The sequence below is a fragment of the Pteronotus mesoamericanus genome, unplaced genomic scaffold, assembly GCF_021234165.1.
Source record: "Pteronotus mesoamericanus isolate MK-2021 breed Mesoamerican mustached bat unplaced genomic scaffold, CSHL_Meso_final contig_32, whole genome shotgun sequence".
In the NCBI taxonomy this organism is placed as follows: domain Eukaryota; kingdom Metazoa; phylum Chordata; class Mammalia; order Chiroptera; family Mormoopidae; genus Pteronotus; species Pteronotus mesoamericanus.
Window position 1 is genome coordinate 5,743,674 of NW_026555134.1, and position 24,306 is coordinate 5,767,979.

At 36.5% G+C, this 24,306-nt stretch overlaps 1 protein-coding gene across 1 annotated transcript in view; it reads right to left on the reverse strand.

Moving 5' to 3' along the window:
• GALNTL6 (polypeptide N-acetylgalactosaminyltransferase like 6) overlaps positions 1-24,306 on the reverse strand; it is an 861,777-nt gene that overhangs the window by 550,548 nt on the left and 286,923 nt on the right. Inside the window, exon 2 of the mRNA XM_054576052.1 lies at positions 3,166-3,274. Coding sequence (XP_054432027.1) covers positions 3,166-3,274 — 109 coding nt within the window. The remainder of the gene's footprint in view (positions 1-3,165; positions 3,275-24,306) is intronic.

Consider the following 24,306-nt stretch of genomic DNA (forward strand, 5'->3'; position numbering starts at 1 on the left):
AGAAATTTTATAAAGACAGTCTACAAAATATGTATTATGATATTTTCACCGCACACAACCACCAAAGGATATTATTTACAGTATATTAAAAGTGCTTTGTAGAACAATAAGGAAGAGAAATAAATTCAAAAGTTAAAAGTAGAAATGGGAATTTTACCAAAAAGAAGGCACAAATAGCCCATAAGAATAACAAATTTATCAACTACATTAGACATTAGTAGAATGCAAATTTAAGTGACTATAAGAGGTTATATAATACCACCAGTTTAGGGAAAAAAGTCAGACACTACTAAGTGTTCACATGGATATAGAGCAGTGGAAATTCCATTCACTATTCATTAGACTGAAATCAGTATATCAACTTCAGGAACAGTTCATCATGGTCTCTGTGACATACCTAAACTGTGCATTCCTTAGACATATAAAATTTACTATTCAATATGTATCCTAAGAAAATATTGTCTCTAACCCTAAACCAAGCACACAAATACTTTTAATAGCATTATATGCAATAACCAAAACCTAGGAACTCCTCAAGTGTCTGTGAAGAGAAGAATGGTGTAGAAAATTAAACAAGAGTAAAATTGAAATGATAGAATGCATTGTTATGGAGGAATCTCAAAAATAATTTTGAGTGGGGAGGTAAAGGAGGGTATCGGGGGGACACATGGTGGTAGAAGGAGAGTTGGCTCGGGGTGGTGAACACACAATACGGTGCACAGAGGATGTGCTGTGGAATTGTGCATTTGAAACCTGTATCATTTTGTTAATCAGTGTCACCCTAGTAAATTCAATAAAAAGAAAAATAATAATAATACATTTGAAAGAAGAAAATCATACAGTATAAATCAATTTTCAGATAAAATTCACCCACAGACAAAATGCATCCATATTTGTTTAGGGCTAAATATATCGGTGTGGGGGAAAGCTACTACAAAGAAAAATAAGAGTAGACACACGCTTCAGGACTCGGAAGATACAGAGTGGCACAGATGATCCTTTTTCTGGGGTGGATATTGAGAACAGGGAGGATTATTTTGACTCTGTACCTGCATGTGTTTTTATGAGTGTTTACTTCTTTTATTTATATTTCAAGATATTTAAAGAATGATGAATTATGGTCTACTGCATTTGTCATATGTCTTCAAGTGAATCATATAGTATTTAAAAGCTTCTTGATTCCAATGAAAATTTGCACTTTAGAATACTTATTATATTACCAATTTTCTTTGAGGGCAATTTCCCTTGCCTCAAGTGAGAATGAAGATATGAAAGGCAGGTTCATCCAGGAAGCAGAAAGGGTAGTATGAAGTGGAAATAAATGTGATGCTCTGGATTTTGTATCTAAAACTCTTCAGCGCAGTGAAGGGTAAGCGCACCAGATCAAGTGAAAGTAACTTCGGTGAATTAACAGTGACAGTTATCATTAGCTGAGCTTATAATATGTCCAAATAATTGGCCAATTACTTAAGGTATATTATCTTTAATCCACACAGCAATTCTGCAAAGTACAATATAAGAAAGATAAATTGATTTGCTGCTTAACCTAGCTCATGTATGGAAAAGCCAGGATCTGATCCCAGGCATGTCTCTCATATGTGCTCTGGTCATTACTTCATATCACTCAGGTATTGTTCAAGGTCAGACAGTGGTGTATAATGGAGCCTGAGAAGATCTGACCTTTAATCTTGCTCTGCAAATTATTAGCTGTTTGACCTTGGATAAAATTCAATAAATAAATATACAAGAATTTTGTTTTTTTTTTTTAAACTAATTGCGGATAATAAAACCAATCCATTAGGTTCATTATGAAGTTTAAATAAAATACATACATAAAGCACTGGCACAAAACATCTATACAAAAATTTTAGTTTATTCTATTATTATTATTGTTATTATTAACACTTTGCAACACAATTAATTGATTATATAAATGTCTCCAAGAAATTTCTGCATTCTATGGTTAAAAAGGGGAATTGATGGCTGAATTAATATGGGGCTGATCAAGCAAATAGAGAAAAAAAGATAAGAGCACTCCAAAAACAAAGATGCTGGTAACAGACGCATTTTCATGATCCTTCATGGGGCAAGGCCAAGGTGGAAGGACAATGAAACTTAGAAGAGAAAGATTCTCTGAATCTGGGAAAGGTGAAGGGCGTGATTTGGGGGAAAGGATTTAAGAAGAAAATTAAAGAAGATTATAATTAGATCATCCACACCTGACTCAGAGCTCAGACCATTTCACAACCTCAAACAATTTTGTAACTATTTAAATACCATCAGTCCAGATTTCCCGACAGAGTGAGTTATGAGGAAGTCTGAGCAGTAGGACCTCATGTTGTGGCTGCTCAGGGTTCTCCTGCTGAATTTACCTGGAATGCAGTGTCTCGGGGCTGCTCAGATGTCTTTACCAAACAATAGTTTCTCTCTGTTTCTGTGATATCCTTGTTATGAAAAAAACCTAGAGCTAGAGCTCCTTTGGTTAAATAATAGAATATAGACTTCCCATGATATGCTACTAACTTTCATCAATTTCTATTTATATAGCCTTCTGAATCCCTGTTTCCAGCAACCTAATTTTTCAGTCCTGCTAGAAAAACTTACTTTTCCCCATTAATTTTTCCAATAGGGAAATCATTTCCTCTATCTCTAATCCAAAATTAGAATTCTGTTACACATGTTCAGACCTACTTGAATACATTTAATTGCCTGTCTGTTTGTCCAAGTTTTGCCAACCTCAGCTTCTGGGCTCCTATGATCCACCCAACTGCTGTATCCCTGCCAGCGTCTAAAATGTGGTACGCCTTTAATACATTGTATTACCAGTAAACATATCCCAGCTCTAATGAGTCAATCTAGTTCAAGATACAGGTCTATCAAATCTCACTGCTAAATCCCAAGATCCGCCAGAGACTATTAAAAAGCATTTTGGAAATAAAAAGTACTATGGATTTCTAAAAATTTAATGACTTCTTCAGCTAACATTTTAAGGGCTATTATTTGTTTTCTCCCTGAAATTTGAAATTATTTTAGCTCTATCCCTTGTTGACCTCCAATATCCCCATGAGACATACCTTACTGTGCAGGAGAAACACTAATTAGAGATCTTTTAAGTGACACATGAGACACTGCAGTAAATGAAGTAGCTTACACTGAACTCCATACCTGAGCGCATAGCCTCTTTCTGAATGCTTTCATAGTCATGCCAGTCTTTTCTTCTCAAACCATCTGTCCATGCATAGAATTGCCCATCTCCCAGGCCCAGTGGAAATGTCTGTGGAAAAGGAAAGTATTCAGAGTATAAAAAGGAGGTATTTCCTTTTGCATGGTAGGTAAACAGTGCCAGGCACATAATAGGCAATCAAAGAATATTTGTTGAATTAGTGATTCTTCCAAGTATACTGAAAAGAAAGCTATTGCTAGTGGTCAGATTAATACACATTCTAAAACCTTGTTTCAGCTTTTAAAATAAGAGCATGTGTCAACCACAGCTCTTATCATTTCCTATTTTATTTCATCCAGAGACAGTAATAATAATTCAGTGTATCACCTTCTCTGAGCACAAAAGCCTAGCTGTTTTCACTTGCCCGAAGTGTAAATACAAGTAATGCTGCCAATTTTGGCATTAAATGAATTAATTTTGTTTGTGATTTGTTCAGTTTCATTAATTTTGATCAAGCATATTTGAATGGCCTGATAATAACATTAGCAACCATTCATTGAATGCTCACTATGTGCCAGGTACTATGTTGAATAGTCTGTATATAGAAGGTTTTTGAAACTTTATAATAGTTTTTTATTTTAAATCTCCATTTTTCTGCCTATTAAACTGAGGCCTAGAGAACTAAAATATCTTGCATTAAACCAAAGTGGCAAAGTCAGGACTTGGACCCATTCCTCAGACCAAAACTGCGGTCTTGAAAACTAGTAAGTACTGTCTCCTGTTTAGATTTCTATTAATGTATGGTGCCTGGTTATGATTACAGTTAAAACTATCACCCACTTGACAACTGTAGTCACATTATATTTTATGCTTTGGTAAAGCCCAATATGTTCTAGTGCCAACTGGAAAATTAATTATGGATACACTGCTGAAGCTACTTTAAAAAAAGAAAAGATTTTATTTACTTATTTTTAGAGGGAGGGGAGGGGAAGGAGAAAGAGAGGGAGAGGAACATCAATCAGTTTCCTCTCCTATACACCCTGACCAAGACCGAACCCACAACCCAGGCATATGTTCTAACCAGGAATTGAATCAGTGACTTCTGGCTTTTCTGGACTACGCCCAACCAACTGAGTCACACTGGTCAGGGCTGAAGCTACTTTTTTAATAGTGTTTATTTTTGGTAATAAAAATGTTTTAAATGAATATCATTTTTAACAATCTTAGTAGTTAATAAAAGGTGAAATAAATGTTTTCACATTTATGCATCATTTTCCTTTTATTTGGTTTATGTTTAAAATAAATAATATATCTATAGAATAAGATAAAGAAACAATTATTTTTAAATTTCAGTTTGGATTAAAAAAAGATGAATAATTTCAGTGAGGAAATTTTACTCTATGAGCTTTTTCATGGCAAATGAAACATCCTATTAGTTTGAAATAGTGCAACTTCTGTGTTTATGAAAAAATTATCTACCTTCAGTCCATATTTATAGCTTTTAAAAGATCCACTTATTTTTTGAAAGAATGAAATGGAGCTAATAAAGAAAAACAAAGTAGTTAAACTCAGAAGAAAGATTTTCTAAACCTGGTGACTATTATCTATATATTTAAAGAAATTTGTGAGTATGGTGAGTTCAGGAAAAACAACAACAATAAACACACAAGGATAATGGTAAGTTTATATAAAATTAAGGCTACATAAAAATAAGGCCATATTTTAAAAGAAGGATGACAAGAAAGAAAAGCTGTGGAAAAATTAACAGAAAACTAAAATTTTAAAAAAGGAAATGGGCAAAAACAATTGGGGTATAATAGCAAACATTAGAAAAAATGTCATGCATTTTTTTTCTAGTTTATAATGATTTTATAATTAGACATTTTACCAAAACTTAGCTATGAATTGAAGTTTTAAATAATCAAATAACTGTATAGTACGAAACCCAGGTTTTGTCATAGCCATGAATTTACAATGGTAAGTACTGAGCAATAATAAAAATCTCTCACACGGATTCAGATAATACCAATTTATAAAAATCACCCTCAGATTAAAATAGTCTCAAAATAAGCTTTGACACAAAACATGGAGATACAGTTGTATGAAATCCAACTTGCAAAGTTGTCTCCAGTTACCTATGGGTTCACACACTGGCCCCTTACACAGAAGGCAGGGAGAGCCCAAAGAAAGAAACAGACCACTCCAGATTGTTAGGTGGCAGGTTTAATAAGCAACGAAACTACATACAAGACTAATCTTAGTCTGCCACCAGGAGATGAGTAGATCCCCCGCACCCACTTGCCGGAGTCTTAAAGGCTCGTAAGCGAGCCCTTAACTGGGTTCAGTAACATGTTGAGTCCAGGGGGTCCAAAACACATTAGTTTCAAGGCTACATCCGTGAAAACAGCTCCAGTGTAGGAATGGTAGGTGGAGCATACATTCCAAGGTCAAGGGGAGAGGGGAAGGAATCTCTAGTTGCCCAGGGTCTACTTCATGGGATGACCAGTGCTCACATCCTCTTAAGGACTTCCTCCAACATTCCACCCCTCCACTGGCTCTTCCTGTCTTCCACGCCTACCTTTCCTCAGCAGGCCCTGTGTGGTCAGCAAGGTGTCTCATTAGTATCGAAGCGGCTCGTTTGGCAGCTGTCTGGCTGAATCATAAGCAGAGGCCTCAGTAACAATTTTGACACATGCAAGTGAAACACAGATTAAGATAATGATTCCCAAAATAAATAACTGTTTTTTCTACCAAGAGCCCCATGGCCGGAACCATTGATTTACTAAATCTCCTAGGATGGAGGTCAGATCATTCACTGCATTTCCTTGTGTCCTTATGTGATTTAATAAAGATAACACATCAGCAGACTCATTATATAAGAACACAAAACATTCTCTTTAGACAATGGCACAGGCGCCTCCTTGTGAGGCAGTAATCAAGCCCAGGGATGTTCTGTTTGGAGGCCCATTTTTTTGTGTGTGTGTTGGCTGTTGTCATTTTTAAATTTGACAGTCAAAGGGAAAGGAGGTCAGTGTCCCTGGCTAAATAGTAAGGTATTGCATGTTGAAGAAAATCTTGCAGCACGTCAGTGTGCCAGTCATGGTGCACTGGTGGAAAAATTACTGCCCTATAGTGTTCTGTGATTTTTCTACTATCTACTGTGGTGTTGTTTTTTTTTTAATTTATTTACTTTTTAAATACATTTGTCTCTGCCTCCCCCCCCACCTCTTTCCCTTGCCCCCTCCCACCTTCCCTCCCTCAGCTCTTCCCCTTTGGTTTTGTCCATGAGTCCTTGCTATATGTTCCTTGACTTTCCCCTTCCCTTCCCTTTCCCTGACCCCCCCACCCTTCCCTCTTGTCTCTGTTGATTTCTTTTCCTTTCAGTGTTGCTGGTCATATTTTCCTTGCATCTTTGCATTGTTGGTTAGGTTCCGCTTATAGGTGAGATCATATGGTATTTGTCTTTTGCCCCCTGGCTTATTTCGCTTAGCATAATTCTCTCCAGTTCCATCCATGCTGTCGCAAAGTTTAGTACTTCTTTTTTTCTTTCTGCTGCGTAGTATTCCATTGTGTATATGTACCATACTTTTTTGATCCAATCATCTACTAATGGGCATTTAGGTTGCTTCCAACACTTGGCTATTGTAAATTGTGCTGCTATGAACATTGGGGTGCATAGGTTCTTTTGTATTGGCGTTTTGGTGTTCTCAGGGTATAGTCCCAGCAGGGGAATCGCTGGATCAAAAGGCAGTTCCATTTTCAGCTTTCTGAGGAAATTCCACACTGCTTTCCACAGTGGCTGCACCAGTCTGCATTCCCACCAACAGTGTACTAGGGTTCCCTTTTCTCCACAGCCTCACCAGCACCTGTTGTTTGTGGATCTGTTTATGATGGCCATTCTGACCGGTGTGAGGTGGTACCTCATGGTGGTTTTGATCTGCATTTCTCTGATGGCTAGTGATGCTGAGCATCCTTTCAAAAAAAATGGGGGGAGGAGATACAGAGGGCCCATTTTTTTTTTATTAGAGGCATTTAAATCAGTGTTTAGTAAAGACAGGCTTTGTCAGTTACCATTCAAGTCTTGTTGGGTGAATTTAGTAAGAGCCTCTGTATGTGCTATAATACCCACAAGGCAGTGGAGGGGACAAAGACGGCAGCCAAATGACTGTATGGGTGGGAAACAGAACATGCCCACCTGGGCTTATGGAGAGGAGCTGGACCTGGTTGTGCACAGCATCCATGTTGGCGGGGGAGGCAGCACTGCCAGAGTGAGGCGATGGACTGGGAGCAGGATGTGCCAGAAGCAGGGCTCCCGGCTTCTCCCCTCTCTCCACAGTGCGTGTTCCATTTGAGACAAAGTGCACTTTAATATGCCCTGTTTGATGCAGAACAATGGGATCCCGGGGGCACTGAGGAGTTCCCTCTGACCCAGGGGTAACTCACTCATCTCTATGGGGTGTCCCATTGAAAACTCCAGTAAATAATGTCTTTCCCAGACCTGATGGCACTTGGTATTCTCAGCAGCACAGCCCGTTGATCCACAAATAAGAGAGGCAGTGGATCTCTACTTTGACTCCATACCTTTCTGGTGCCAGGTGTGCTGGCAGGGTTCCTGGGCTGGCACGTGGGACCGCAGACCCTACTGGCTGATCATTCGAATGTATTAAAGTCTAAAACATTACTTTAATCCAGTTGGCCAAGGTGTTTTCTCTGTTAGTAATTTAATCTGCTTCGTTAATTTTCCATTTTTCCTTTCTATAAAATCTGCTGCTTGCAGGTTACAGCTGAGTTGGGACCTCCATTCAACCTCATGTTTTGTTTTGTTTTTTTGCCCAGTTTGGTACATCATGACCTTTGAAATGTGACCCCCAGCCCATACATGGTCCTCAGCTTCTCTCACTCCCTAATGGTGGCAGCCTGGTTTGCATAAGGATAGGGAATGCTTACATGAGGGTAGACACAGTCTCCTCATACTCCAAGCTATATTCAGAACCCTCACGCAGAGGGAGGGGGCCTATGTCATGATTTGCCAATCTAGCACCTTTGGGAACTTTTGTGGATGGCCCCAGACACCTGTGGCAGTTACCTGGGTTGTTGTCTAGAACACATAAGACATGCTGTTAATGTATTAACCTCATATCTGTATTTCAAGGGCAATCCAGCATCCAGTGCCATCCCAATGGGCCAATACAGTGGCCTCTCTCTCTATGCACACAATCTGCTGTATCTACTGAAGGGTCAGTTGCTAGGGCTTGGACTTGAGCTGAGATATCAGCTTCCTGATTGCCAGAGGGTGTCAGTGCCTCTGAGACTGGACTTGGAAGGCAGTAAGGATGGTCTCAGGCTCTTGTAGACAAACTGAAATGTCTTTCCACATTCCTGACCCCAAAGGGTTTATTCATGGTCATCCACCCCTTGGCTTCCAATTATCCAAGCCAGAGAGCTGATCCCTTTAAAACAGCCCACTGTCACTACAAAGAATGAACGCTGAATGATTCATCCCACTGGCTGCTGCGGTCCGTTCCTGATCATATGCAAGTGGTGTCAGTGTTAGGCTGGTTGGAGACTGCAGTCCACGTGGGCCAGCTGCCCTGACCAGACCCATCTTAGTTTGAAAGAGTACCTCTAATGTGTTAATGAAAAATTATCTACCTTCAGTCCATTTTTATAGCTTATAAAAGATCCACTTGTTTTGAAAGGAGAGAAATGGAGCAAACATTAGTGAGAATTTCCTCCACTCCTCTCCCAGGCTGCAGGGGATGCCACAGGTGTAGGAGCAGAGCACAGAATGTCTGCACAATCTACAGGGTCTAGTGTCTAGAGACAGTGGGTTGCTCTTCTGCTAAAAAAAGCAAAGGGCAGTTGATGGGACATATTGTCAACCCACTCTTGAAAGAAAAGGACATTCTTACCATAATATGCTGTTTCTTTGGAAGAGGCTCTACCCGGAGGCGCATTGTGTACACTGCTGGGAGCTATTGATGCATGTGGGCATATGGGGTTTCTAATCCCTTCCAGAATGCGGACTGAAATCCTAGGGTCACTCTCTTCTCCTGTTGTCTCTGCCACAGTGACCTGACCACACCTTCCAGAGCCACAGACACATCTAACGCAAATGGTAGCCCTGCTTGGGGGGTGCCCAGAGCTTTAATCCAATTTACTCATTTTTGCCTTCTCAAAGGGGGATTGCAGCTCTGATGCCCCGTTCCACATGCGCCCTTTCTTTGCCAGGGGATATAAAGGATGGAGGTACTTACTGTGCCAGAGGAGAATCAAAGTCCTCCAAAACCTCAAAGTGCCTACAAAAGCTTGCACCTCTTTCCCATTCTTAGGGGTTGGATGGGCTTACAACTTATTAACCACAGCTTTTTTGACAACACAACTCTTATTCAACCAATGGTTCCCCAAAACTTTACAGCAGTGCCTGGGCCTTGGATATTCTGTGGGTTCACTGCCTATCCTTCCCATCGCAGATAGTTCAGCAAAGTCTACAGTGTCCTGCAGCAGAGGTGAGTCCTCATGTTAACACTGCATCATCAATAGAATGGGCCCATTTTACAAATGTGGGAAAGGAAAACAGAGAGAGATCTCAGGTTACCATGCCCTGACGTACTGTGGGAATGTGAAGGTAATCTCAGGGAAGCATGTGAAAGGTCCATGAATGCCCCTCGCACATGAAGGCAAATTAACCTTGTGACTCAGCAGCCAGGGTGTACCACAAAAACATTTGCTTGCTAAAATCAGCACAGCATGGTACACTCTTAGGACAGGGGCCAAGGTATCTAAGATGGTGGCAATGTTGGGCACAAACTCATGGATGAGGGTCACTACCTTGATCAGTTCTTAGTAGTCCATGGTCATCCACCATGAGCCATCTGGCTTTTTAATTGACCATATGGGGATATTGAGAACAATATAGGCAGGGGGCACAATACCCACTCGACGTAGTTCTTGGATATTTTCTCCTATTTCTTTGTGCCTCTCCTCGGGCAATTTATATTGTTTGACCGTTACCTCTCTTCATGGGCATGGTAGACCTGCTGGTTCCCAGTGGATGTTTCCCCTCAGCACTGGAGGCAGCGAGGGTTACTATGTACTCTAACCTGGAGGCAGGTTTCACCCATAGAGGTTTGCACAGTTTGACCTTGTAGGATATCAGTGGCCAATGTATTCTCTGATATTCAAGGGAGGAAAACCTTGTATTATTCTCCTGGGGGAGAAGGTCTAATCTTCACTGTCAAAGGGACCTTCCTGACTTTCTGTTTCCCTCCATAACTGTCACTGAGGGAGCCAGAAAACCTCTGAGGGTTACTATGTATGAGAGTACATTTGGCTCCAATAGCAACAAGAACCATCATCTTTGTATATTTCTAAAAACCAATGAATACTGGGCTCAAAATGAGGCCTCTGATCACCTTCATTGGCCCTCACTTGGACGCAATCTTGGCCTGTATCCTGTACTCAGGTGTGGGAGGCACCCACCCCCAGTAGAACTTGTATCCCTGAGGCAACTAATGGAGAAGGCAGGGCATGAGAAATGGTAGGGGCAGGTAGGAAAAGTCTGAACTGTTGTTCAGGTTTTAAGGCTTTCATAGAACCACCAATACAGCATTGGGTCGCTAGTCCATTTTTTCAGGTGGGGTCACATCAGCAATGAGGTCAAATCACACTTGCTTCTGGGTGATTTTCACTGGGTCCTTTATAACAATAAAATCAGCAGAAGAATGTTTCTGGGTCAGGGGCTGCCTTTCTGGTTGGGGTTGTTGTTTTGTTGTTGCTTTCTTTTGTATTGGGAGTCAGACAGCATGGGACATCTAGTTCTTTTTATTGTCAACCACCACAACATCCTGCCCCTCACTCTCCTCAGTTGCTCCTCATTTTAGCTCTTAGCATCCCAAACCGGCTTTGCCACAAGCACTTGGACTTGAGTGCGTGGCAGCTTGCACTCTCCTAGCTTTACAAAATTACATGCTAAAGTCTCCAACTTATATCCCACTCTCTTACCTCTTCTTCCAGCCCCAAAGCTAGGGGAGTAGTAGACACACACAAGTCTTCCCCTTTGCTCAGCTTTTCATACAACTTTCTCACTCAAGTTTCAGCCTCTAGTTGGACATCAGTGGTAGGGAGCTGCCCACAGCCAAGGCCAGTCCACTGCACAGCCATGCATTTCCCTTCTTTGCCAACGAGAAGTCCATGCAGTTCCTCAAATGCACATTAGACCAGTTGGCATTTTTATATTGAGGCCTTAACTGGGCTCAATCACATATTCAGTCCAAAAACATTGTGCTTTCTCTAGGCTACAGACTTGGACAGCTCCTAGTATGGAAATGGTGGGCTGGATGCATATTCCAGGGGCGGGGCAGGGGATGAGGAGCTTCTAACTTGCCCGAGTTCAGCTCACAGGTCAACCAGAGGCCAAGTCCTTTCCATTACCTCCTCCAACATTACCAGGCACATTAATTTCCATTATTTTGATATATTTAATTTAGAGAACTCTTAGCCATTGGTAACTCAGAGAAGAAGGAACACAAGAGCTAATCTTCACTTTCCCCGGAAACCCTATGAAAATTACAGCAAGGCATCAGATTAATCAAGAAAACAGATAGTTGTATTAATATAAATTTTGTAAATGGATGAGAATTACTGGTATGAAAGTTTACTTTTTTATGCCACTGAACTTTGAAAATACTTCAAATCAGAGGCAAAGGGTGTTTCTGAGGGCAAGGTTAGAAGGACTGACAATTTTTATTTTCTATTTTTATTTTTTGTAATTTGATAGCTAACAAACTTTGTGTGCACAAAGGTATACTTTCTTTTTAAAATTCCATAGAAAATTTGCAAAAAGTTCTTCTCTTAAATTTTTTTATTTTTTCGTTTAATTTTTATTGCATTTTTTTCCCACCACCCGTTAGTCCCCGATACCCAACTCCCTCAGCAATCACCACACTGTTGTCCATGTCTACAAGCCCTTTTTCCTTTTTAGATGGGGCAGTCAGACTCCTGGGTTAGCTCAATTCCAACCACCAGGTGATTTCTATGACTCACCCACCGTGCTCCCCACCCATAAAGGATTAGAGTTTGAATGAGAGAAGCATTTTCAGAATACTAGAAACAGGCAAAAACAAGGATGCCAAGCTGTTGTGAAAATTAGGGTTCCATGTGAGTCTTATTAACCAAAGCTATCTTCTCTCACTAGGCTCCCAGGAGGCTCCTCGCCTTCTTATACCCCCTACTCAAGGCATAGATGAGTTCCTATCTGAAATCAATAAGAAAGACATGGGTATTGGCTCTCAGGTACACATCCAGTAACTGCATGGCAACTCCCCCTCTACACAGAAAACTCCAGAATAGGATTTTCACTACTTCACTCATATGTATAATCAGGTAGCCAAGGACTACCAGACATTTGAGAGAAATTTTAATGTAAAATTCAGAGGGCAAAATTTTAAAAAAGTTACAATAAACTCTAAGAAAACAAAGGCAATGTAACCCACAGAAGAAAACCTCCCCCAAAATATAAATTTAATTTCCTCAAAGAACTTTAAGAAAAAGTTCTTCCATGGAAGTGGAAATTTAAAAAGAAATGAGCATTTAGAAAACATAACAACTACAAAAAAGAAACAGCTCTTAGAAAGTGAAGATGGGATAGCAGGCATAGAACAATTAGAGACAGTTTGAAAAATAAAGGTCAAAACAACCCTACCCATTCACAAAGTATGCGCCAAGACCTACTGAAGAAACTTTTTCACAGTGAGGGCTGATGACCAATATAAAGATTAAATGTATTTGCAACTTTTTCTCCTACCAGGAAGGTGGGTAAATAAACATAAATTAATCCCAGTCCAATTGAATAGAACTACCTTGGTCCTGAAATCTCAACCATCCATCAGATGAAATAAATAAAATATAAAAAAAAGGAAGAAAGAAGAGTGTCAGAGGCAAAAAAAAACAAAAAAACAAAAAAACCCAAAACAAAACAAAAATAAAAAATCTTAATCATTGTGTGTCTTTCAAAAACATATTAAAAGAATAGTTACCGTTCTTCCAAAGAGATAAGGATAAATTACTGTTGCACACAGGGTGTGGTAAAAGTAGGATGATAGTTTAAGTATGCAAAGCACAGAGTTTATTCTTGTCTTATTATTTATTAACTATTGTATTATTTTCCATATAAATGACTCTAAACCCACTTTTTCCCCACCCTGTCTATAAAATTTTAAGCAAATAAAAAGTAGGGCAATTAATAAGGCAAAAGGTGAAAAAAATATAAAACGAATATATTTATAGAACACTATTTGATTTAGATACAAATAATCTTACCTAAATATTGGTTTCATAAAAATTGGTGCTATAACTCTACTGGAAGTTGAGCAAAAGAGTGGAATAATATTTTTAAATACACATTTATATAATAGGAAAACAGTAGATAAAATAAAAGTGGACCAAAAAACCCCTCAGAGAACAATAACATGCACATACTATCTGCAAATATGGAAGCGTATAACATTAAATAAGGGTAAAAAAAATTGACATGGTTGTCTCTACGTATCAGAAATTGCAAGTAGGAGAACATGGGCCAGGTGAAATTGTGCTTTAATAATAAAGTCTATCTGAGCATTTGCTACATTAATACCTCTTCTTATCTATATCAATGCTACTTATAGACCAGCAGCCTCAGCATCACCTGGGAACTTGTTAGAAATACAATTTCCCAATCCTAATTCATACCTGTTAAATAAGAGAGGAGAGACACAGAAATCTATGTTTTAACTAGTCCTGCATGTAACTCTGAGGCTTACTAAAGTATGAGAACCACTAATTTATATGAATAGGTATGTAATACAATTATCACATTAAAAGAAAACATGTCAGACTCATTTGCAGAGTATGTGACACAATTTACTGAAGGATCTTTTTCATATATATAATACAAAATTAGGTGTATTTGCATCTTCTTCATCAGCCAGAAAAGTGGGTGATTAAACCTAAGTTAATCACAGTCTATTTGTATAGGACTACATTGGTTCTGAAAGCTTAACCACCCAATAAACGACCCATCAGGATTCCGACATTTTCTTTTGCGTGAGCAATCGCCAGTGCCAGGTCTATTTGCTTCTCTCTGGGGTTATGTCATGTGTCCTCCATGTGATTATAGTAGTACAGAACCATTATCTATGACCTTGTAAAATAAATGTAAAGAGTAGTGCACCTCATGAGGCATATATTGCAGATCCATCATTAGGTCAGCCATTTATTTGTGAGCACTCTTTCTATTTTTCACCTTGTACACTTTTAATTCACTGTAATGTCACCACAAATAATTAACTTGAAAAAACATCAGGAATAGAAGAGACATAATCCATTAAGTAGAAACCACATGTAATAGTTAAAGCTGAATTCCCAGAGCCTATGGAAAAATAATATACTTGAGAATAGGTCAGAAGAAAAAATTTCCAAGGGTAAAACATTACTCATAGACAATGTGTTTTACCAGAGATAGTAAACTCAAACACCTGAGGTCAGATATATGGCACGAATGGGTCAAAATCTAGGGTGTACTACCGTGAGAAATGATGTCTTCTTGGGCTACCTGACTATTATTATTAACTTTGAAATAATGTTAAAACATCTCCCAGGGGCTGTCAGTCTGAAAACCCCAGGTGAATAAAAAAAATACTTGTGCCTTGCCTCAATTAGAGCAGTTTTTTTAATTACAATATTTGCTACAGATGTTAATGACACTGAAAAAACACATTGTGTGAGTCTCTACAAAGGAAAGATTGTACTCTAAGCCTATCTTAGGGTTTATGAATCAACAGCCAATGGACTTGCATTCTGACAATCAGCTGTATACCTACCACTATACATATTCTTTAGAAGACAGTATGATGTAGGAGAAGTATTCTGGACTCAGGGCCAGAAGAAATAAATTAAAGTTTTAACCATATGCAGGAAATAAACATTTTCTCTAGGTCCCTCAGTTAACTCATATATGAAATTAGGGTAATAAAAGTAAGACCTATCTTACCCACCTCCCAAGGATTTTTGAGTAATAAATCAGATAAAGTATGTGAAAGACCTTGGCTTATCATAAAATGATATATAAATACCAGTTGTTTTCCCCATCTCTGTTATTTTATCTATATATTTGAGTTACTTCCATTGTCCTTGAGAAGTTACAACATAGTTGCAGAGACAAAACTTATAAACATTAAACAAATAATAAATATGTAGGCCAAACTCTATGTCCAAAGATGTCAATGGGATATACTGATGGGTGCGAATTAGGTGTGATTAATTTTCTTACATATTGAAGCCATCTGGGAGATGTTCTAAGCAAATGGAAGACTACTAAAAAAGTAATATAATGGGTGATACTGATAGACAAAAGAAGATAACTAGCATTTATTCTTATGTAATTCTATCCTCATAAGAGTTGGATGATGAACTAGAATTCAGAAATATTAAGGTCACATAATTAATAAAGTTTTCAAGACCGCATAACTACTAAGTGGCAATCTAGTATCTGGACTAAACTCATCTGCCTTTAATTATTATAAGTTATAAAAACAAACAAAAAAGTAGAGACTTTTCATGACTCTCTCATTATTCATTTATTCAGACCCTATAAAGTCATTTTTTAAATGTTAGGAAATGAACTAAAAAGATAAGGTGAAACCAAAAAATTAATATGAGGGACCTTAGACTTTATCCACTGAGCATTAAGGAGTCATTAACAGCTCTCAAACTGGAGAATAATATATTAAATATTATGTAGAAATTAGTTTTGTTGTTGTTTGTTATAAAAATTCTTTTTCTTTCTAAGTTTGAACCCAACTACAGAACACATGAGGGGTCAAGAAAAATCTTCAGGGAAGGTTCCGCATTTTTGTATATTCCTAAAACATACTGATAAGCTAGTGTCAGAATATAAAATCTTTTTTTTTAACTGAGTAGAAGTGTCTTGTTCTCCACATTCGGAACATTTGAATTCTCAAACATGACATTATTAACAAAATGTCTTTCTTTTTTTATTGTTGTTCCATTATGGTGGTCCCCATTTTTCCCCGTTGCTCTCGCCTGCTCTGCACTCCCCCCACGACAGCCAATCCCCACCCTGTTCTCCACGGCCATGCATCATTTAACCTGTTAGTTGATTAGACTCTTCCCATTCTTTCCCCCCATTACCCCTTGCCTCTCTCCCCTGTGGATGGAACTGGAGAGCATTATGCTAAGCAAAATAAGCCAGGGGGTGAAAGACAACATACGATCTCACCTATAAGAGGAACCTAGTGATCTCACCTATAAAAGGAAACAAATGAGCAAAATAGAACCAGAGGTGTGGAAACAAGGAAATAAAATAAGTCTGGAGCTGGTATTGATCACTGTAACCTCCAGTCCATCCTCTTGACTTTGTAAACTTGGTATCTGAAGTAAGATTGAAAACATAAATGTACAAAAGCAGGCAGAAAGGGCATATAAAGGAGTTCAGCTCTTATTTTTTAGATCTTAAAATGTTTCAACAAAATCTGGGTTACAATATAAAATATCTAGATTTTAAAATTTTAAACAAATTCAAATATTTATGAATATATCATAGGACCATGTGTTTGGGATATCAATGCAGTGACCATTCCTAAAGCAGTGGCCAACTTATGTCACAAGATCACTCCTGACCTCACTCAGCTGGCCTCAGAAGTTGATGGCACTATCTGTTATCTGGTGTAAACTTGACTGACATCACCAAAAGCCTGAGCTTCTAAATTTATTCTCTGTATATGTGCTACTATCTCAACTCCTGAGAGCACGGAATGATTTTCCATGTATCATTTTAATGAACCTCACACATCTCTACAAGGTGGCTGCGTGGATCAGTAAAAATAGTTACTAAAGACAAACACTGAGGCAGTATTGGTGAGCAGAGCTGCAAAGGTGAGGAAGTCAGAGGAAGACTTGGTGCTGGTAGATAACTACAGAGTGCTCTGGTTTTTAATTTGAGCATAAAAAAGACAAAACATTTGAGTGGCTTGATGCTCAGAATCCCAAAAGAGGATTTGTTCCTGACGATTCAGTTACATTGACCACACATACCTGCAGGATAAAATTTTGTCCTGTGGTAATGGTTACTTTCATTATACATATTTCTCTTTGGGACTTATTTCCACACACAAAAAGAGAATACTATCACACTCATGTTATAATTATACTATTTTATTTTGAATGACTATATGCATGTAATACAAGGAACACACTTTTTGAGAGTTCTACTAACATCTTTTGCTTTCTGTTCCAATCTCTGAAACTATTTAAACATCATTTATTTGCATAGACAAAGGTCATGTGATCCTCATTTTATGATTTCTTGGGTGTTTGTGAAGAATTTCTGAGGATACCTCCCTGTTTACGTCGGACACATGTCTGGGTAGCTGAAAAAAGAATGAAAAACATTATCATTAACATTATAACAAAAATCATTGTCAGTAAACAAAAGTTTCTATTAGTAAGCAATCAGAAAGATCAGTAGAAAACTGTTCACTTGTAAATAAAGGACGGCATTATTAACTTTTTTAATTAATACAATTGACTGAAAGTGCCTGGCAAAACCTTCCTAATATTAAATAGGGTTAAGAGCTCAGCAGGAGCCATAATCCAGCTGACATACTATATTTCTCTTTAAGCATATGATGTAGAAAAGTTGTGCTCCTGGCCCTCAGGATTGCTATAATTTTTACGTTTATCCATCACAATGAAAACACGCTGACTCAGCAGGAAGCCCTCAGACCCTTGATTGCTATGCAGCAGCATGCCTTGTGGAAATATTCAGAAGATCAGCATGTTACAAAAATGACACTTTTTTTGGGATGTATCCCCATTTCAAAGTGTTCTCTTTGTGATTCCTAAAGGGAAAGATAAAAAATAATAAGGAAAACTTAGAGTAGAAGTGGACAGCATTTCTGTGAAAAATTGAAAGCAAGAACGATCCTGTCGGAAAGAAACATATTAACCTTCAAGGCTCACCTGGCCTCCTGGTGGTGGAGATGTGCACTCTTGCAGTTTTCTGTGGGTGTTCAGTCTGGGCTTCCTGCCCCCCTGAAATTTCTTCAGAAGAACATCATATGGTGCCCCTAGAACTCTACCCTATTAGTTCTTCAAGGAAGAAAACATAGCATCCTCAGTTGCTCTTCAGAATCAAGAGTTCTAAAATGTGATTGTATTTTCTTACTAATCTGAGCTATCTGTGCTATGTCCAAAGAGAAACATATAACACAGAAAGAGGAAATGAAGATTAGAGAGAAAATGCAGAGAACTTTTATCATAAGTATGATAGTGACAAAAATATAAAATAAAACAAGTGTCAGTTCTTTCCCAAGTGCTTTTATATATCTACTAATAAAATAAACAGCATAATAGGCTAGACCCAGAATAACAACTGAGAATACAGGATTAGTTTATAATTAAAAAATGATTAGATGACAGCATTGCTCAGTCATTGGCTTCAAACTCCTGAAATGCTACTGCACTATCAACATATATTCAGTTTGGCTATAGTTATTATCATTTTCACAATAACTATAATCATCATTGCATCAGCTATATGCATACAAATGTAGATGAGACCTCAATACTATCTTCAATAAAATTTTTCTACTTCTTGTATTGCTATAATTTTAAATGGTTTTTATAGGGATACTTTTAAATTTTTATCTGAAGAAAATTGTTCTAAATGGTGCAGATAGTTAAATATGCAAACTTCACACTTGAAAGGCTCAAACAATGTTTCTTAGGCTGACTGTCTTAATAGCTGAATTTGTGTTTTAAGCCAATTCAATCTTCAGGAAAATTAAGTCAAAAGGTAACACAGTCATTGTAGGTCATCAAAAATTTAACAAATATTTTCAGGAGTACCACAATTTAACAAGCACATTTATTTAAAATGTGTCATTAGTAAAAGGATATATTGCTTAGAAATAGAGAACAGAGAGTATTTCTATCACATTTTCATCTATTACCAGTATTTTAATACTGGCATAATTTTATTCAATCACCTTTCAGCTGATCCATCAACAGCTATTTACTGAATGTCTTCTCTGACACTAGAAATGTAAGTGTCAGCCAAAGTTACAGCCTTTAGGGATCTTATCTTCTAGTGGAAGGAGACACACATTTATTGAACCAATATTAATTGAGTTAACATCTACTATGTGCCTGGCACTGTTCTAGGTACTTGGGATTTATCAGTGACTAAGGCAGAGAAAGATTCATGCCCCTCAGGGGCTTACATAGTTTACATTCTAAAACTGTGATATTGAAAATATACCATAAACAAGTAAAGTATGTAATGTCACTTTCAATGAAGTATTTTTACTTTATTAATTTTAAGTATTTTAAGGAAAAGAGTGGGAGCAGAGGTGAGTAGAGTTTGGAACATACTGAATTTAAGGTGCCTAAGACCTAGAATGAGTGCTAATACTTTTTCCACTGGAAAATTTCACTTTAAAAAAGATACTTAAACGAAGCATTTTATCTGAATATAGAGATCCGGTCTTATGCGGGTAAGCAAACATCTTTCTGGGCAGAAGTGTCAATGCTTTGGCTATCCAAACAAGCTTGCTTTTAATAGTATTGATTATTTAACATAAATATAATTTGTCTATGGTATTTGTGGGGAGGAGGTTAATCTTCATTTCTTAAACACTAAATGATAACATGTCAAGACTTGACAAGTAGAAGAGAAAGCACTTACAATCTAAATCTTAAAAGGGTCTCGGACCATGACTTTCACAGCTAATTATTTCACATACCAGCAAAAATGTTTTCCAAGCTCTTAATTTAGAGTCTTTGGCTCAACAAATTCTAGACATGAAAGACAATAGATTGCTATGTTTTCCTGGTATCTACACTGTACTTTTTAAATGATTTACTTACGGGAAAGCAACTTTGATTATTATAATTATAGTTTACAGTCAAATAGTTTTTCAAAGTTAGAACAAAGTTCTATTGTTCTAACTACTTTATAAACCATAGATATGAGATTGAATAGCCTATTACTAAATGTTCAGAAAGATTTCTCTGCATTTGGTGGTGACACGAAACAAATAAAGATCTATGCAGTATTTGTCATTTCTGTGTTAAGGATGTCAACTGTATAATAATGCAATTTATTCTACTTTACTGCCTTTGGTGTCTTTAAAAGTATCAGTAAAGGAGATATTTCATATTAATAATAAGTATAGATGTCAAGGAATAAAAATACAATGAAATATTTTACTTTTATCATCAGGGTTACTCTTTTATCTGCATGCTTTAAAGACAGATGGCCAAGACATCCTTACATAATCTGAGATACTATTTTTGATTACATAGTGATCTAATCTAAACATTTCACTTGTGCTAAACTCTTTAATGTACAACTTTCTATTGTCCCAAATATCTAAAATAGATAGGTAATTTCCAATCGATTAGAGAAAGAAAATAATGTTAGAAGAGCAAATTTCAATGTTTTTCTTAATTTATAAAATAGGAATAATTAAATTTATCTCATATAGTTTAAGATGACAGTAAGGTTTACTTGTAAAATATCCATTATAGTACTTAGCACACCGTCAATACACACAAAATAAAATTAAATAGATAGAAGGAAAGAAAGAAAAGAAAGAAAGAAAGAAAGAAAGAAAGAAAGAAAGAAAGAAAGAAAGAAAGAAAGAAAGAGAGGCCAAAATGGAATCACTTGTACTAAGTTGCATCACCAGTAACTAACTATTAAAGAGAAAGCCAGTCTAAAGATGGAGTCAGTTATGGTAAAGCCCTTCATACCAAACCTAGATTTAATGCCTTACTTAATTGCTGTTTCCTCTCCCCAAATCAATAATCTTAATCAAGCAATCCAGAATTTTCTAGCAAACTCCAATGAGGTAATGTCATGTAGGTTCTCTCCATCCCCCAGAGAAAGAAGAGGCAATCTGCATAATAAACACTTCTGCCATTCTCTCCCTTCTAAAAGAAGATGTGGTGGTCTAAAATAATCCTTTCTTTTCTTTTCATAACAGCTTGCCCCAAACTTCTTCCAATAAAAACATTCCATTTTGCACACCTCCTCAGAATGTCCTTGTTGGTAGATTGGATGCCACCCAATTCATCAATGGCTTAATAAAGCCAATCACATCTTGAAATTTACTCAGTTGAAGTTTTTTTCATAGTACTATGAAAGCAAGAAGAGAGTGGAGTGAAATGTACTGAAAGAAAGAAAAGTTAAAGTACTAAAAGAAAACACCATCAACTTATAATTCAATACCCAGTTAATTTATTTTATAAAAAAGAAATAATGACCTTTTCAGACAAACAAAAATGGAGGGAATTCATTGCCAGCAGACCTGCCTAGCAAGAACTATTAAAAGAAGTTCTGAGAGAAGGAAAATGATATTGTTCAGAATCTCAGTTTTATATAAAGAAAGTAAGAGCACTAGAATAGGAATGAATGCAGATAAAAAATTTTTATTTTTATTATTAATTTAAATAGAATGGTTTAAAATAAAAGTAGTGCATTGGGTGAATATAGTATATACATAATTGAAACAACTAACAGTGATATCATAAGGGAAATGAGGGAAGAAATGGGAACAGTCTCTTAAAAGGATACTGCTGTATATTCAAATCAGTATACTCTTATTTAAAGGTGGATATAAATTTAAAAATTAATAATTAAAATTGTAGGACAACAAATACAAATGTTTAAAGAAGTAGAATTCATATCTGATAGGCAACAGGAATAATATAAAATAATTAAAACTATAGAAGGTGGAAAGAAGAGAAAAAAAACCCTACTTTGACAGAAAAAAGTTACAAACCTAGTAAAAATAACAACATTCACTTTAAATGTTAGTGGTCTGAATACACCAATTAAATGACAGAGATTGTTAGAGTAGGATAATCTCTGTTCCTTCCTGTCAATTTTGGTGAACAGCTAAAACTACCATAAAAGAATAATGTCGATGAATAAAATAACAAATGAATGAATGAAGATATAAGCAAGCCCACCAACCAATGAAAGAAACAAACAGAAATCAACAACAAATACAAACAATGATGGAGATAATTTATAGGAACACAACCAACTGAAAGAGCTTCTAATAGCCAAAGCCAAAATAATTCGAATAAAGAAGACAATATCAGAATATAACAATTTTTTAAAGTAAATAGCCATGAGACTATACTGATATAACTAAATGATTAAATAAGTAAGTGGGAAGAGACAAATGCTCCATATAAATAACATAATTTCAAATAATTTATGTAGATATCACACCTACCCTCAAGTAGGTGAAACATAATTCTACTTTCCTTAGGGGTTGGCAGAGTGACTTTATTTCAAAGATTATAGTATGAAGTGGGAGTAGAGCTGGAGGTAAGAATTTTACAGTGGAGGAACCTGACTAGCAAGATCTTAGCCAGATGATCAAGGCCAACAATAATATTGGTAGATATTGTGTTATTATATCTTTGATATGATGTCATGGAAATGACACTTTACCATAGTGGCCTTCCTCTCCCAAATCCATAACAGCAGACGAATCTTAATAGAGGAGCAATTTGCAAAATACTTAACCAGTGTTTCTCAAAACTGTCAAGATCACCAATAACAAGAGAAGTGTGAGAAATTGTCACAGCTAAAGGAGCCTAGAAAGAAACAATGACTAAATGTAATGTCATATTCTAAAATGCATGTTGGAATAGAAAAAAAAGGCATGAGGCAAAAATTAAGAAAATATTAACACAGTGTGGACTTTAGTTAATAACAATATATTAACATTGCTTCATTAATTGTAATAAATGAATTTTGTGAATGTACAATGGTAATAATAGTAGAAACCGTATTCTGGGTTTATGAGAACTCTGTACTTTCTTTGCACTATTTCAGCAAGTCTAAAACTTATAATAATAAAGTTTATTTAAAAAGTGACCATAACTTTTTTTAGCAATAATTTTGGAAATTTACCAATATTTATACTTCTTATACTATCATATCTATCCATATGCTGAAGCTTATACTGTCTTTTCAATTCACAGCATTGTTGTCAACATTTTTCATTCTTTATTATGATGTATATTCACATAATTAATGACTGTGAAGTAAATAATGGGGAAAGATGACATTGGTTTTCTATGTGTAGCACTAGTTTGCATTTAGATGATGATAAACTACTCATTTTAATTATCTTTATTTACTTACTTGACTTGATACCATTTAAAATTAAAATGCACCAAGGAGTCCTTTTGTCAGCTTGACCAGGAAAAATAAATCCACTCAGCAAAATGAATTTGTGGAAGGACAAATACAAATTTGAATGAAATGAAAATTAAACAAGCTCTAACCTTTATCTATTAAACCTATGAATAAGTAAATGAATCAGTCTTACTAATGTAATTCCTTATTTTGATCATGTGTTGTTATGCCTGTAATAAAAAAAGGGTGAAGTATGTTTATTTCATTGAGTTACAATTATTGTTATTTGTTAAAAGATTGAAGGCTGATATTAGTTTGTCCTTGTTTTTCCTTCTGTGACATACCTGTTATGAATCAATAAAATGTAGCATTAAAATGAATAAAGACTTTTTTAAATGTTTGGTTTTCTAGGATCACTCCATTTTTTTGACCAATGATCACGCATCCTCATTCCTTAGAAAGAGAGTCAGAATGCATAGTTTTTCAAATAGACTCTCTTGAATTACAGCACACTGATGTTTTTGGGGGAATTAAGTAAGATTAATCTCTCAATGAATTTATATACTACCTGTATATTCTGAGCTTGCAACAGATAATTTTCAGAATACTAAATGAAACATCTCACTTGGGAGAAATTGCTTAGATCAGGATTTATATGCAGTTTTGCAACATGGAAGATTATGAGATTATTTGTGAATTTTGAGATGAATAAAAAATTAAATCACTGCAAAAATTTGAGCAAATAGCCTCTTTTGTAACTAGACATCCTTGTAACATAATCTTTTACTAGAATAGATACTATGACCAAGGGGGAAGAAGGGAAGAACTTGAGAATTTCTGTAGGTTACTCATTCTGATTATTTTTGAACAATTATTTATGCTTTAAAAATCTTTTCTTTTTGTGCCTTCTTATAATTTTCAT